We start from the raw sequence: 13,939 nt of genomic DNA on the forward strand, positions 1-13,939 counted from the left end.
ACAACCCGGCCATCATGAGGGGACAGCCGCTGGAGGTCGAGCCAGCAGTATCCCCTGAGGAGGAGGAGGAGGCGGAGGAGGCATCGCAGGAGGAGGAGGTGGATCCCCGTCGCCCCAGAGCTACGAGGCGTCGACCTATCGCCACCCTGGAAGGGCCGGGTGCAGACTGGCCAGCACCCTCCTGGGAGGGTGTGTCCTCACATATATAGAGTGCCTGACACCTCCCTTGCAATCTTCCTCCATGCATTATGTACTGGCGGTCTGCCAGGTCTCCCCACGTCAGAAAACAGTATTCTTCTTACATAAGAACATAAGAAATAGGAGCAGGAGTAGACCATACAGCCCCTCGAGCCTGCTCCGCCATTTAATACGATCATGGCTGATCTGATCATGGACTCAGCTCCACTTCCCCGCCCGCTCCCCATAACCCCTTATTCCCTTATCGTTTAAGAAACTGTCTATTTCTGTCTTAAATTTATTCAATGTCCCAGCTTCCACAGCTCTCTGAGGCAGCAAATTCCACAGATTTACAACCCTCTGAGAGAAGAAATTTCTCCTCATCTCAGTTCTAAATGGGTGGCCCCTTATTCTAAGATCATGCCCTCTAGTTCTAGTCTCCTCCATCAGTGGAAACATCCTCTCTGAATCCACCTTGTCAAGCCCCCTCATAATCTTATATGTTTCGATAAGATCACCTCTCATTCTTCTGAATTCCAATGAGTGGAGGCCCAACCTACTCAACCTTTCCTCATAAGTCAACCCCCTCATCTCCGGAATCAACCGAGTGAACCTTCTCTGAACTGCCTCCAAAGCAAGTATATCCTTTCGTAAATATGGAAACCAAAACTGCACGCAGTATTCCAGGTGTGGCCTCACCAATACCTTGTATAGCTGTAGCAAGACTTCCCTGCTTTTATACTCCATCCCCTTTGCAATAAAGGCCAAGATACCATTGGCCTTCCTGATCACTTGCTGTACCTGCATACTATCCTTTTCGGACTGAGATGAGGAGAAACTTCTTCACTCAGGCGGTGGTGAATCTTTGGAATTCTCTACCCCAGAGGGCCACGGGGGCTCAGTCTTTGAGTATATTCAAGACAGAGATCGCTAGATTTTTGTACATTAAGTGAATCAAGGGATATGGGGATAGTGCAGGGAAGTGGAGTTGAGGTAGAAGATCAGCCATGATCTTATTGAATGGCGGAGCAGGCTCGAGGGGCCGAATGGCCGACTCCTGCTCCTAATTCTTATGAGACACCCACTGGCCCACAGAGCTATAGCCCCTGGCGGAGACCCTAGTCACCCACCCCACCAGCTGGAGCTTGTGATGATGGGGAAAGATAAGTAAAATAAGGCCATGACTGAGGGATTTAACCCTGTAACAAAGGGAACATCTGGAAATATGATACTGACGTTGTTGGTTTTTTTAAATGTTTATTTTTTGCATGTTACACCTTTGAATGCCATGGTAAGGTTTTGAGGCTCATAAACCATTACTGTCGTGAATTTGCATCTGAATTGAGCTGATTTTTAATGAGCTGAAATGAAACAGTTAAATAGACATAATGTAAAATGTGCCTCTCCCATTCTCAGCCACATTGAGCCTGTCTCTCGAGGGTGGCAGGTTAGGTTGGTCCAGCCAATGGGGGCCTCTCTCAGGGACTTCACTGCTATTGCAGCCTCGTTTGAACAGCAGCATTTTTTTCTTTGCAAGTATTTATCCAATTCCCTTGTGAAAGTTACCATTCAATCTGCTTCCACCGCCCTTGCAGGCAGCGTGTCCCGATCACAACTCGCTGCCTAAAATATATCCTCCTCGTCGCCAATGTTCCCTTTCATTGCTTTTGGGAGCACGGCCCCCTATAATGGGCTGTGTGACCCGGCCAAATTTCCGCGCATGCAGTTTTTCCGTTCAGAAACTGGTGGCCTGCCTGCGTGGGACCCCCAGACCCCAGCCCGCTGGGACCCCCAGACCGCAGACTGTGCAGGACCCTCAGACCCCGGCCCACTGGGACCCCCAAACCCCAGCCCCCCAGACCCCAGCCCACTGGGATTCCCAGACCCCAGCACCCCAGGACCCGGCCAGCTGGAACTTCCACCGCAGACTGTGCGAGACCCCAGACCCCCAAACCCCGGACCCCCAGACCCCAGTCCCCCAGACCTGGGACCCCAGACCCCAAACCCCCAGACCCCAGACCGGGATCCCCAGACCCAAGACCCCCAGACCCCGGCCCCCCAGACCCCGACCCCCCAGACTTCAGACCCCAAGACCCCGTCTCCCCCAGACCCCGGCCCCCCAGACTCCAGACCCTAAGAACCCAGCCCGCTGGGGCCCCCAGTCCTCGGCCCGCTAGGACCCCAATTAAATATGCAGGGTATAGTTGCTCAGCCTAACTAAATCCATGCATTTTTAAATGTTTAGATACATCCAGAAATTTAACAATGCACAGAAGCTTCAGGGATAACAGTTGAACGGTATAAAATATCGCCCTTCGCAGTGGTTCATCCCCCTGAGGGGAGGTCGTACTGAGCCACAGAAGCCAGAAATATCCCGGGCTTGATTGGTGAACATGCAAACAGGTGAAAATGACAGACAGGAAAAAATGGTCCGCTGCACCGAGTCTGTCCCGTACAGTCATAGTGCCACGAAGCATCATGACCCCAGTACTCCCCCACTCAGCCAGCTCCTGAGAGGCTAAATACAGATTAAAAACCCTGGGCCCATTCAGGGAACAAAGATTCTGAGAAATTCCTCTCCGATCCCCGAAGGCAACTCCTAACTCAAACCAGTTCCTGCTCACCCCTCACCCCTGTGCTCGCTGACTTACATTGGCTCCCGCTGACCTCTCACCCCTGTGCTCGCTGAATTACATTGGCTCCCGCTGACCTCTCACCCCTGTGCTCATTGACCTACACTGGCTCCAGCCGACCCCTCATCCCTGTGCTTGCTGACCTATATTGGCTCCAGCTGACCTCTCACCCCTGTACTCGCTGACCTACATTGGCTCCCGCTGACCTCTCACCCCTGTGCTCACTGAATTACAGTGGCTCCCGCTGACCTCTCACCCCTGTGCTCGCTGACCTACATTGGCTCCCGCTGACCTCTCACCCCTGTGCTCGCTGACCTACACTGGCTCCCAGTCACACAACGTTTGATTTTACAATTCTCATCCTGGTTTTCAAATCCCTCCATGGTCTTGACCCTCCCAATCTCTGTAACCTCCTCCAGCCCCACAATCCTCTGAGAAAGACTGGATCGACCAGGCTTATATTCACTGGAACTTAGAAGAATGACGGGACTGGACAGGTTAGATGCAGGAAGAATGTTCCCGATGTTGGGGAAGTCCAGAACCAGGGGTCACAGTCTAAGGATAAGGGGTAGACCATTTAGGACCGAGATGAGGAGAAACTTCTTCACTCAGAGAGTTGTGAGCCTGTGGAATTCTCTACCACAGAAAGTTGTTGAGGCCAGTTCATTAGATATATTCAAGAGGGAGTTAGATGTGATCCTTACGGCTAAAGGGATCAAGGGGTATGGAGGGAAAGCAGGAATGGGGTACTGAAGTTGAATGATCAGCCATGATCTTATTGAATGGTGGTGCAGGCTCGAAGGGCCGAATGGCCTACTCCTGCACCTATTTTCTATGTTTCTATCTCTGCGCTCCTCCAATTCTGGCCTCTTGCACATCCCCAATTTTCAACACTCCACCTCTGGTCGACATTCTGTGCACAGTAATATCAACCTCAGACAGAAACCAGTCCAAAAGAACAACCTCTTGACCCCTGACCTCGTGCTGGCCTGTGCTCAACCTGGGTGGCAGTGATGGGCCCAGAAGGAGGTTAATATCCCCGTTGCCATCCTGTGACTCCCAGTAGAGCTGCCTGCATGTGAACATGATCGGCTGTGATGCCACCCCCGGTCAACACTCCTTGTGGCACTGTACCTCCATACACGCACACACACACACACATGACGTGAGTTCAGGCCCAGAAGAGGCGAGGACCCAGGGGCAGCACGGACCAGCCCACACTGCGATATGTGTGCGCACTAGGTCCGTGCAGCAGAGCAGGTCTCCAGTTGTCCTGGTTAACCCTTGCCACTGGACCAAGACCTCGCTCTGTCAAGCCCGTGTGGTGGCTGGTGTGCAACGGTCACCCCACGATAAAAAAATCCACGCACAGGTATCCTCCACCCTTCAGGATGTAGTTCGGGATCTAGAATATCAGGTCCTTCATTGAAACACCTGTGAACTCACCCCTTTTTGGCGTGGAAGCAAGTCATCCTCGATACGAGGGACAGCCAATGATGATGATGATGATGATGACTGTACTCCTTCAGGGAGGAAATTATGGGGAAAGGATGGAGATGGGGGGAGTTACTTAACCTTGATGTTGTGTAGTTACATTTCTAAATCTCAGAAAATTGCATTAGAATATGGCGAGGTGGCGATTTGTGTTATGTAGGTTTATGCTCAGAATTTCCCCGGGGCATGTTCAGCCGTGCAGAGACGGTGAGTCTGTTTGAGTAGGGCCAATGGGAAGACTGGCTGAATGTGGGAGACCTGGCTGCACTTTTGGTCAAGTGATGTCTGGGAAAGAGCTGTAAAGTCTGTGAAAAGATTACATTCCGCACGGGGAATAAATAATTATTATTATTATTTCTGACTCAAAAACTATTAGCAGAGCTGAAAAAGGCACCGGCTGGAGACAGTGTTGACTCCGAGCGCTCGGTCTAAGGCCAACTAAACCTCAATTAGTGAAATGCAACTTATTTGAAGTGAGGGGGTTTCCTTGGCTCTGTGTACCGAGGGTTCGGCTGCTGTGTGTACGAGGGGTGAAGTGTGTGGGTGTCCAGAACAGGCCAACAACCTGTCATTAAACTTTCCACTTCAGGTGGTGGCAGAGTATGCAAATAACGGAGATTTTTCAGTCACTGACTTCAGTCGCTGTAAGTATTCAGGTTATAATTTTACATCCATTGCATCAACATAAATTGTTTTTCTTTTTCTTCAAAAAAAATCCCCTCCGGTTATCTCAGCTCAGCTCCATCAGATGTTTGCCGAGTTGAGAAGGAATTTTTTCTCCCAGAGGGTTGTGAATCTGTGGAATTCTCTGCCCAAGGAAGCAGTTGAGGCTAGCTCATTGAATGTATTTAAATCACAGATAGATAGATTTTTAACCAATAAGGGAATTAAGGATTACGGGGAGCGGGCGGGTAAGTGGAGCTGAGTCCACGGCCAGATCAGCCATGATCTTGTTGAATGGCGGAGCAGGCTCAAGGGGCTAGATGGCCTACTCCTGTTCCTAATTCTTATGTTGCCATGCTCATTAACAGCTTCACGTTCCCTTAACAATCTCAATCCCCTTCCCTCCTGGAGGCACTGATTCCTTGGCTGGGAAAGAGTATCATGAGCACCATCCCAAAATAGCCCTCCTGACCCAAGATGGGCTATTTTATCATGGGGGGGGACATTACAACTAACCCTGATAGTGCCCTGACTTAACTGCCCCCCCCCCCACCCTCCCCGGGTAGGAACGGTGCAGGGAGCCCGGGAGAGGGCAGCACACTCGGAGAGTTTGAGGATATGGAGGCCCACCCAATCTTAATGGCAGGATCTCAGTTAAAGTTGCGGGAGTGCTGCCCGACACCCGGACAGATTGACTACCTGGCCAGCAGGTCCCAACATTGCTAAAAAGAACCAGATTATCTGGTCATTGTCACTTTGCTGTTTGTGGGAGCTTGCTGTGCACTAATTGGCTGCTACATTTCCCACATTTACAACAGTGACCACACTTCAAAATTACTTCATTGGCTGCAAAGAGCTTTGGGATGTCCTGAGGTCATTGACAGCGCTATATAAATGCAAGTCTTTCTTTCATAGGATAATGGTTGAAGTATTGGGATAAGATGGAGGATGACGGAGCAGTGGTGAAGGGTGAGAGGGAGACCATTGTCAGGGATACTAGGGTCCAATGGGCAGCAGAGGGCAAGGGTCAGTGTATTGGGCACTGAACACTGAGTAGGAAGGCTTTCCGGTTCAATGCTAGGGTCCATCTAGTGGCAGAGTGATACAGGCTGAATGTAAGAGTTATGTGTATGGCTGGAGGGGATTAGGAAAGTGGGCGGGCTTGTGTATGGGCTGAGGTGATCAACATATTTGTCCTGAACTTAAATCCATAACTACACCCAAAAAAGAAGCTTGTTTGATGAGAACAATGGATTATAGTCATTTTTAGTCTTCTCACTTTGTTAGGACCTGGTGCCAGATTAACACAATGAATGGCAGTGAAACTTGCATTTATATAGCGCCTTTCACGTCTTCAAGATGATCCAAAGTACTTTACAGCCAATGAAGTACCTTCCAAGTGTAATCACTGTTTTGTAGCCAAACATGGGAGTCAATTTGTGCACAGCAAAATCCAACAAGCACTTATGCCATGAATGACAAGTTTGTCTGTTTTAGTGATGCTGGTTGGCCAATAACTATTGGCCGGGACACCGCGGAGAACTCCACTGCTCCTGTTTGAACAGTGCCATGGGATCTTTCCCGCCCTCCTGACAGTCTCATCCAAAAGGTCTCAGCGTCAGCTATTGATGTAACCAAACATGAGGTCCATCCGAACAGGACTCGGCCGCCCTGCTCCTGTCCCACAACCGGAGTTTATAAAACACGGGCTAGGCCTCAGCAGGAGCACTTTCGGAAGGATGTTAAGGCCCTGGAGAAGGTGCAGTGGAGATTGACCAGAATGGTCCCAGGGACGAGGGACTTCAGTTATGTGGAGAGACTGGAGAAGCTGGGGTTATCCTCCTTAGAGCAGAGAAGATTAAGAGAAGATTTGATAGAGGTGTTCAAAATCATGAATGGTTTTGATAAAGTAAATAAGGATAAATTTTTTCCAGGAGCAGAAGGATCGGTAACTACAGGGCAATTTAAGGTGATTGGCAAAAGAACCAGAGGCGACATGTGGAAAATTTGTTTTATGCAGCGAGTTGTTGTGATCGGGAACGCGCTGCCTGAGGGGGCAGTGGGAGCAGATTCAATAGTGACTTTCAAACGGGAATTGGATAAATATTTGCAGGGCAAGAACCTGCAGGGCAATGGGGAAAGAATTAGTGGGACTAATTGGATCGCTCTACCAAAGATTGGCCTCCTGTGCGGTTTCAATCTATGATTCTATGAACAGCTCCACTGAGGAACTGGAGGTCACGACTGCCCTGGGGCCATCGGCAAACCTTACTCCAACATCTCGTCATTCTTTTGTTAAACGTTTGACATCTTTCATGGAACATTCCTTTCGTGCTGACTTGTTATTGCAACAGGGGTGTTTACGCTGCGCCGATGGGATTTCTGCGCCTTGATCTAAAGATTTTTGTCCTTAACTGTTTGGGGGCGAGATCGCACTCCTGGGCTGGGAGAACCAGAGGCTCCTGTCCCTCCTGTCCCAAATCCGAGCCTGAGTTTGCAGCCGCAGCTCCAGCAAGAAAGAGTCCAACGCAAAAATCAAAGAAACACTCACAAGATACCGAAAGTGAAAGGTAAAACAGGCTCAGAAAAACAAAACTCAAAGAAAGACTTGCATTTATATAGCGCCTTTCACAACCACCAGATGTCTCAAAGAGTTTTACGGCCAATGAAGTACTTTTGGAGTGTAGTCACTGTTGTAATGTGGGAAATGCAGCAGCCAATTTGCGCACAGCAAGCTCCCACACACAGCAATGTGATCATGACCAGATCATCTGTTTTTGTTATGTTGATAGAGGGATAAATATTGGCCCCAGGACACCGGGGATAACTCCCCTGCTCTTCTTCGAAATAGTGCCATGGGATCTTTTATGTCCACCTGAGAGAGCAGACAGGGCCTTCGTTTAACGTCTCATCCAAAAGGCGGCCCCTCCGACAGTGCGGCGCTCCCTCAGTACTGCCCCTCCGACAGTGCAGCGCTTCCTCAGCAGCGCCCCTCCGACAGTGCAGCACTCCCTCAGTACTGCCCCTCCCACAGTGCAGCGCTCCCTCAGCACTGCCCCTCCAACAGTGCAGCACTCCCTCAGTACTGCCCCTCCGACAGTGCAGCGCTTCCTCAGCAGCGCCCCTCCGACAGTGCAGCACTCCCTCAGTACTGCCCCTCCCACAGTGCAGCGCTCCCTCAGCACTGCCCCTCCAACAGTGCAGCACTCCCTCAGTACTGCCCCTCCGACAGTGCAGCGCTCCCTCAGTACTGCCCCTCCGACAGTGCAGCATTCCCTCAGTACTGCCCCTCCGACGGTGCGGCGCTCCCTCAGTACTGCCCCTCCGACAGTGCAGCGCTCCCTCAGTACTGCCCCTCCGACAGTGCAGCGCTCCCTCAGTACTGCCCCTCCGACAGTGCAGCATTCCCTCAGTACTGCCCCTCCGACGGTGCGGCGCTCCCTCAGTACTACCCCTCCGACAGTGCAGCGCTCCCTCAGTACTGCCCCTCCGACAGTGCAGCATTCCCTCAGTACTGCCCCTCCGACGGTGCAGTGCTCCCTCAGTACTGCCCCTCCGACAGTGCGGCGCTCCCTCAGTGCTAACCCTCCGACAGTGCGGCGCTCCCGCAGTACTACCCCTCCGACAGTGCAGTGCTCCCTCAGTACTGCACCTCCAACAATGCGGTGCTCCCTAAGCACTGCCCTTCCGACAGTGCAGCGTTCCCTCAGTACCGCACTGGAGTGTCAGTCTAGATTTATATGCTCAAGTCTATGGAGTATTCTCTCATTAAAATGCATGGAGGAGCAGGATCCCTGTAGAACTGAGTCGTTTGAGTGGAATTCCCAATAAAAGCACAAATGTTCTTATCGGTGGATATGGTTGCAAATATTTGCAAAATTATTTTCTTTGAAGTTATATTTTCTTTCCCTGCCCCTTCACACACACAGTCGCTCTGGTCTGAACCCCCCCCAATGGAATGCACTGCCTGAAAGGGAGCAGATATAATGGTAACTTTCAAATGGTATTGGATATATACCTGAAAAAGAAAAAAACATTGCAGGGCTGTGGAGAAAGTGCGGAGCTGGGGCAGGGACTAAATGGAGTTTTACCAAAGAGCTAGCACAGGCACAATGGGCCGGACGGTGTGCACTTTGCTCACTGGGGCGGCTGCCTACCCTCTCTGACATCACCTACACATGGGGATTGTGATAAAGGGGAAGTGGAAGGTTCACAATAACATCTCCGCACTGTCACACTATTTGATAAAAACAAATCTGAGATAAAAGTTACATTTGGACTGAGAGATGTTGCCGAGAAGCGGGGAAAGTGCTTTATAAACATTTTTTTTTAAGGAGTTTCGGCCACAACGATGCTATTTCCATCAGCCTTTGTCTGGGAGATGCACAATTGTCATTTATTTTGATAAGAGGAAAATAAACACAAGGCATCGTTTTTAAGTCGATTCGAATTGTAACTTCATCCACAGCCCATTCCACAGAGAGCCCTTCATAGGTCGCTTCTGGCCTGCTCGGAACTATTTCTGGCCAGGGTTTTTGAACCCTATCATTTCCAGCCCAGTAATAATTGGTTGGTTTCTGGGACTGTCGAGTTAAAGATCAGATGGGGAGGTCACTGGCGCTGATTTGAAACTGCTTTTTAAATTTAGAAATCGGTTGATTTTCTGCCGTCTTGAACTGGATGTTTAGTATCTGTGGGGTGAGATGATGGGGACAGATTTCTCATTCCCTGCCGTGTAATTAGCCCGTTCTGGGTTTGTTTTTAGATGCGCAAAAAACCCGCAAACTCCTGGCACTGTCTGCCTCGGCTGCAAAACACCAGCCATTAACCCTTCACAGTCTGTCCTACCACCTTCAGTGACAGCCCGCACCCTGATGCTCGCCTCGGCACCTTCCGCTCTCGCTCCATGTTGTGTTGAAGGAAGCGACTGGGCACAATCAACCAGTCCCTTCCTGACTGCAAATGTCATTCAGAGCACAGCAAGAGGCCATTCGGCCCATCGTGGCTGTGCTGGCTACTTGAAAGTACTATCCAAATTATCCTCCCATAGCCCTGCAAATGTAATTCTAATCTTTATTTAGATCTACAATCAACATAACAAAAAAAAACCCAGATTACCTGCTCATTATCACATTGCTGTTTGTGGGAGCTTGCTGTGCGCAAATTGGCTACTACATTACAACAGTGACCACACTCCAAAAGTACTTCATTGGCTGTAAAGCGCTTTGAGACGTCCAGTAGTCGTGAAAGGCGCTATATAAATGAAAGTCTTTATTTTTTATAATTACATGAATTAAGAGCCATATTTGTGTGTAGTTAGAAATCTCTGCCTGCTTTACTGAAGAGTTTTGATATACTGAATGTGAAATGTGTTCCATACTCTTTAAAAAAAAATACACACGATAGGAGTTGAAGTTCGTCCATTTTCTTTATATTTACATAATACAATATTTTTAATACAAAATATATACTTCTTAGGCAGGAAAAATACAATTATTAATTACAAGACGTCTAGCCTTGTATAGTGTAACTCGGAGATGGAACAGAGATTATTGCACCTCGGGTTCTGGGGGAATTATTGTGCTCTATGCCGGAGTGAGGTCGGGGGGACCAACACCATCCGGCTGTCGTCGGAAAAATTCAACATTCGCTCGGACCCAGCGGTCAATATTCAAGCTCAAGAAAAAAAAAACACCAGGACACATTAATAAAAATAATAAATTCCTTCCGAAGCTTATTACAATGTTACAGCTGGGAGGCAGCGAGATGAACCGAGTCCGATACATCAACTGAATTGTGTCAATTATAAGAAGGTAACTTTGTGTAACCTGGTCCCCTTTAACAAACAAATGGCGGGGCTTGTTATGTCTGGCACTGAATATAGCAGTAAACACGCCGTATAAATTGTACACATGTTTTACCCTGTCTGTATAAACCATTCATACAGGCAGTGAGTACAGGGACGGATGCCTTTATCAGGAGTGGGTGTGGATTCTGGCCACAATGTCCCTGGTGTGTCAGGGCCAGCTCCCTGGCACCCCTTCCCCTGCTCCACCTCGCCCACCTTGTCTGCCATCCTTTTGCAGCCAGTCCCTAGGGCGGTAGTTCCAGCTACAGGTCCCCAATGAAATGAGCAGTCTCTCTTTCATCGTCGCGTGGTTATTAAATAGTTGTCTTTGGTGGCGAGCAGACACGTTTTTGGTAAAAAAAATATTTGGAACTTAAAACATAATGTCTTTTTTTAAATAAAGTCTCTGGATGTTTTTCAGATGTGTCTCTTCATGTGCAGGGCGAGGTGGTCCGAGCGGGAGAAGGCTCTCTCGCACATGTGGCACTGGAAGGGTCGGTGGCCGGTATGTTTGCGGTAGTGGCGGGTCAGCTCGTCGGAGCGGGCGAATTTCCAGCCGCATCCTTCCCAGGTGCAGTGATAGGGCTTTTCACCTGGAGAGGGAGAGAGAGAGACAGACGCTGCTTAACACACACACATTGCACAGGACAACACACCCCAATATCCAACAACACCGTGCATTTATATAGCGCCGTACAATTACACCACTCAACTCCAGAACTCTTAAACAAACTGGTTTACGAGCCGAGGAAAGGCAGACTTGCATTTATATAGCACCTTTCGCGACCACCGGACGGTTCTCAGCGCTTTACAATAGTTGTTTCTGGGCGTGTGGTCACTTGTAATGTGGGAAACGTGAGAGGACGCGAAAGGCGCTGTATCAATGCAAGTTGTTCCTAGCTGGGGTTGGGGGACGCTCCAGACGCTGTATGAATGCAAGTTGTTCCTAGCTGGGGCTGGGGACGCGCCAGGCACTATGTCAATGCAAGTTGTTCCTCGCTGGGGCTGGGGGACGCTCCAGGCGCTGTATGAATGCAAATTGTTGCTCACTGGGGCTGGGGGACGCTCCAGGCGCTGTATGAATGCAAGTTGCTCCTAGCTGGGGCTGGGGGACGCTCCAGGCGCTGTATGAATGCAAGTTGTTCCAAGCTGGGGCTGGGGACGCGCCAGGCACTATGTCAATGCAAGTTATTCCTCGCTGGGGCTGGGGGACGCTCCAGGCGCTGTATGAATGCAAGTTGTTCCTCGCTGGGGCTGGGGGACGCTCCGGGCGCTGTATGAATGCAAGTTGTTCCTAGCTGGGGCTGGGGGACGCTCCAGGCGCTGTATGAATGCAAGTTGTTCCTAGCTGGGGCTGGGGACGCGCCAGGCGCTGTGTCAATGCCCTGGCGGGGTTAGCCAGCTGTGGCCTTTACCTGTGTGGGTCCGGAGATGGGCTTTGAGATGCGAGCTCTTGGTGTAGGTCTTGCCGCAGCCGCTGTAGGTGCAGGTGTGGGTGGCCGTGCGCTTCCTGGGCCACGACCGCCGGCCCCGCTTGGGCTTGGACTCCAGCAGTTCGAGCGGCGAGGCGGGAGGGGTGAGCAGCACCCGGTGGGCCGGGCAGGGCTGTCCGGGCAGCGAACTGTCCGGGAACAGTCCGTACTGGTTGGGGTAGTGCAGGTAGGGGTAGGCGGGCTGGTAGGGCAGGCTCGGGGGGCACAGCAGCCGCTGGCACTCGCTGGGCATCAGGTCCCCGGGGCTGAGCGGAGGGGTGACCGTGCCCGTGCCCGTGCCCCCGCCCTGCCGCTCGCTGTAAGCCACCATGCACGACCCGCTGTCCTCCCGCTTGAGCCGCAGGCAGGCCGGGCTCGGCCCCGGCCCCATGCCCAGCGCCTGGCCGTATCCCTCCATGGGCGGCTCGCTCTTGGGCACCTTGAAATCCTGGCCGGGGAAGGCAGGAGCCAGCAGGAAGCGGCCCTGCACCGGGCAGTAGTCGCTCTCGGAGCTCCCCAGCAGCTCGGCCATCATACTGTAGGCTGGAGTTTCCCCGGCTTCGGGGTAGGCGGCAGGCTCGCCCTTGTGCTGGTAAAACTGGCTGCATTCCGGGCCGGCCAGCGGGTAGTCCAAGCTGCCCACAGCAGAGTCGCTGCAGATGCTGTTCGATAGGATAAAGTCCACATCCAACAAGCTCAGGTCATCCTCCACATCGCTGCCCCGCGTGAAATTCTCCAAATACTGCATAAACTCCGTCATCGGGCACGGGTTGGGAGGCTGCTTGGCTCCCGGGTCGGTTTTCCATTTCTGTAAATTAATGAAAAAAAAAATTAGGGTCATTTTAATTTTTCTTGCCAGAAAAAAAAATTGCAAAAGTTATTAAGTCAATCTTTTTTTAAAAATATATAAATCACTGCATTCAACGTGTTTAAATCAGAAGAGAAGTGTGTTTACATCATTGCCAAGTGCAGCGGCTGTTTAACTAAAAGAAAAAAAGTTTGTGAAAACTTTACTTACGTTGCAATAGTCCTGCTTGTCCCACATCTTGGGAGTCGCAAATGTAGAAATGGACGGTAAGATCGTGCCGCTCATCGCCATCTCTGCCCTCGCAAACTTCGTCCAAAGCTTGTTTCAAGTTTGCATGAAAGTTGTCCTGGGCACGGCACGCCACTTGTGTGTGTGTGAGACTTTTGCAGCACAGGCTCGCTGCGAGCTGGTTTTAAGTTGTGCAGCGGGTGCCTGCGATTGGTAGGCTATCAGCAAGTTAGCCGAGCACTTGAACCAATTGCAGCGGCCTCAGGAAACACGTTCAGGATGAGAATCGTACGCGAGTAAATGTCCTAAATTTAGCAGTAGTATATAAAGCGAGCACTGGCCGGGAGAGCGAGAGGCCGAGTGAAGCGTCTTCGGGCACCTTCCCCTCTTCTTAAAGCTGTCAGGGCTGAGCCGTCTCCATAGGGACACTGCATAACAACACACACACACACACACACACACACACAGAGCTGGACTGACGCCAAGTGACGCAGGAACTCCCCAGAAATAACACACACACCCGGTGCTAGAATGCACACACAGAAATATCTCAACACACAACCCCAGCTCTGCTGTTTGTAAATAACCCCGTGTCTGTCCGCCCGCTGCAGCCTGC

General features: G+C 50.8%; 1 protein-coding gene across 1 annotated transcript; it reads right to left on the reverse strand.

The window, feature by feature from the left end:
* Positions 1-10,376: 10,376 nt before the first annotated feature.
* Positions 10,377-13,688, reverse strand: LOC139228755 (Krueppel-like factor 2). Its single transcript, XM_070860074.1, has 3 exons — positions 13,306-13,688; positions 12,231-13,095; positions 10,377-11,408 (listed from the first exon to the last, which is right to left on the reverse strand). The coding sequence occupies exons 1-3, from the start codon at positions 13,384-13,386 to the stop codon at positions 11,233-11,235; spliced, it is 1,122 nt and encodes a 373-aa protein (XP_070716175.1). The 5' UTR covers positions 13,387-13,688; the 3' UTR covers positions 10,377-11,232.
* Positions 13,689-13,939: the final 251 nt, after the last annotated feature.

This window comes from Pristiophorus japonicus, chromosome 18, assembly GCF_044704955.1.
Source record: "Pristiophorus japonicus isolate sPriJap1 chromosome 18, sPriJap1.hap1, whole genome shotgun sequence".
In the NCBI taxonomy this organism is placed as follows: domain Eukaryota; kingdom Metazoa; phylum Chordata; class Chondrichthyes; family Pristiophoridae; genus Pristiophorus; species Pristiophorus japonicus.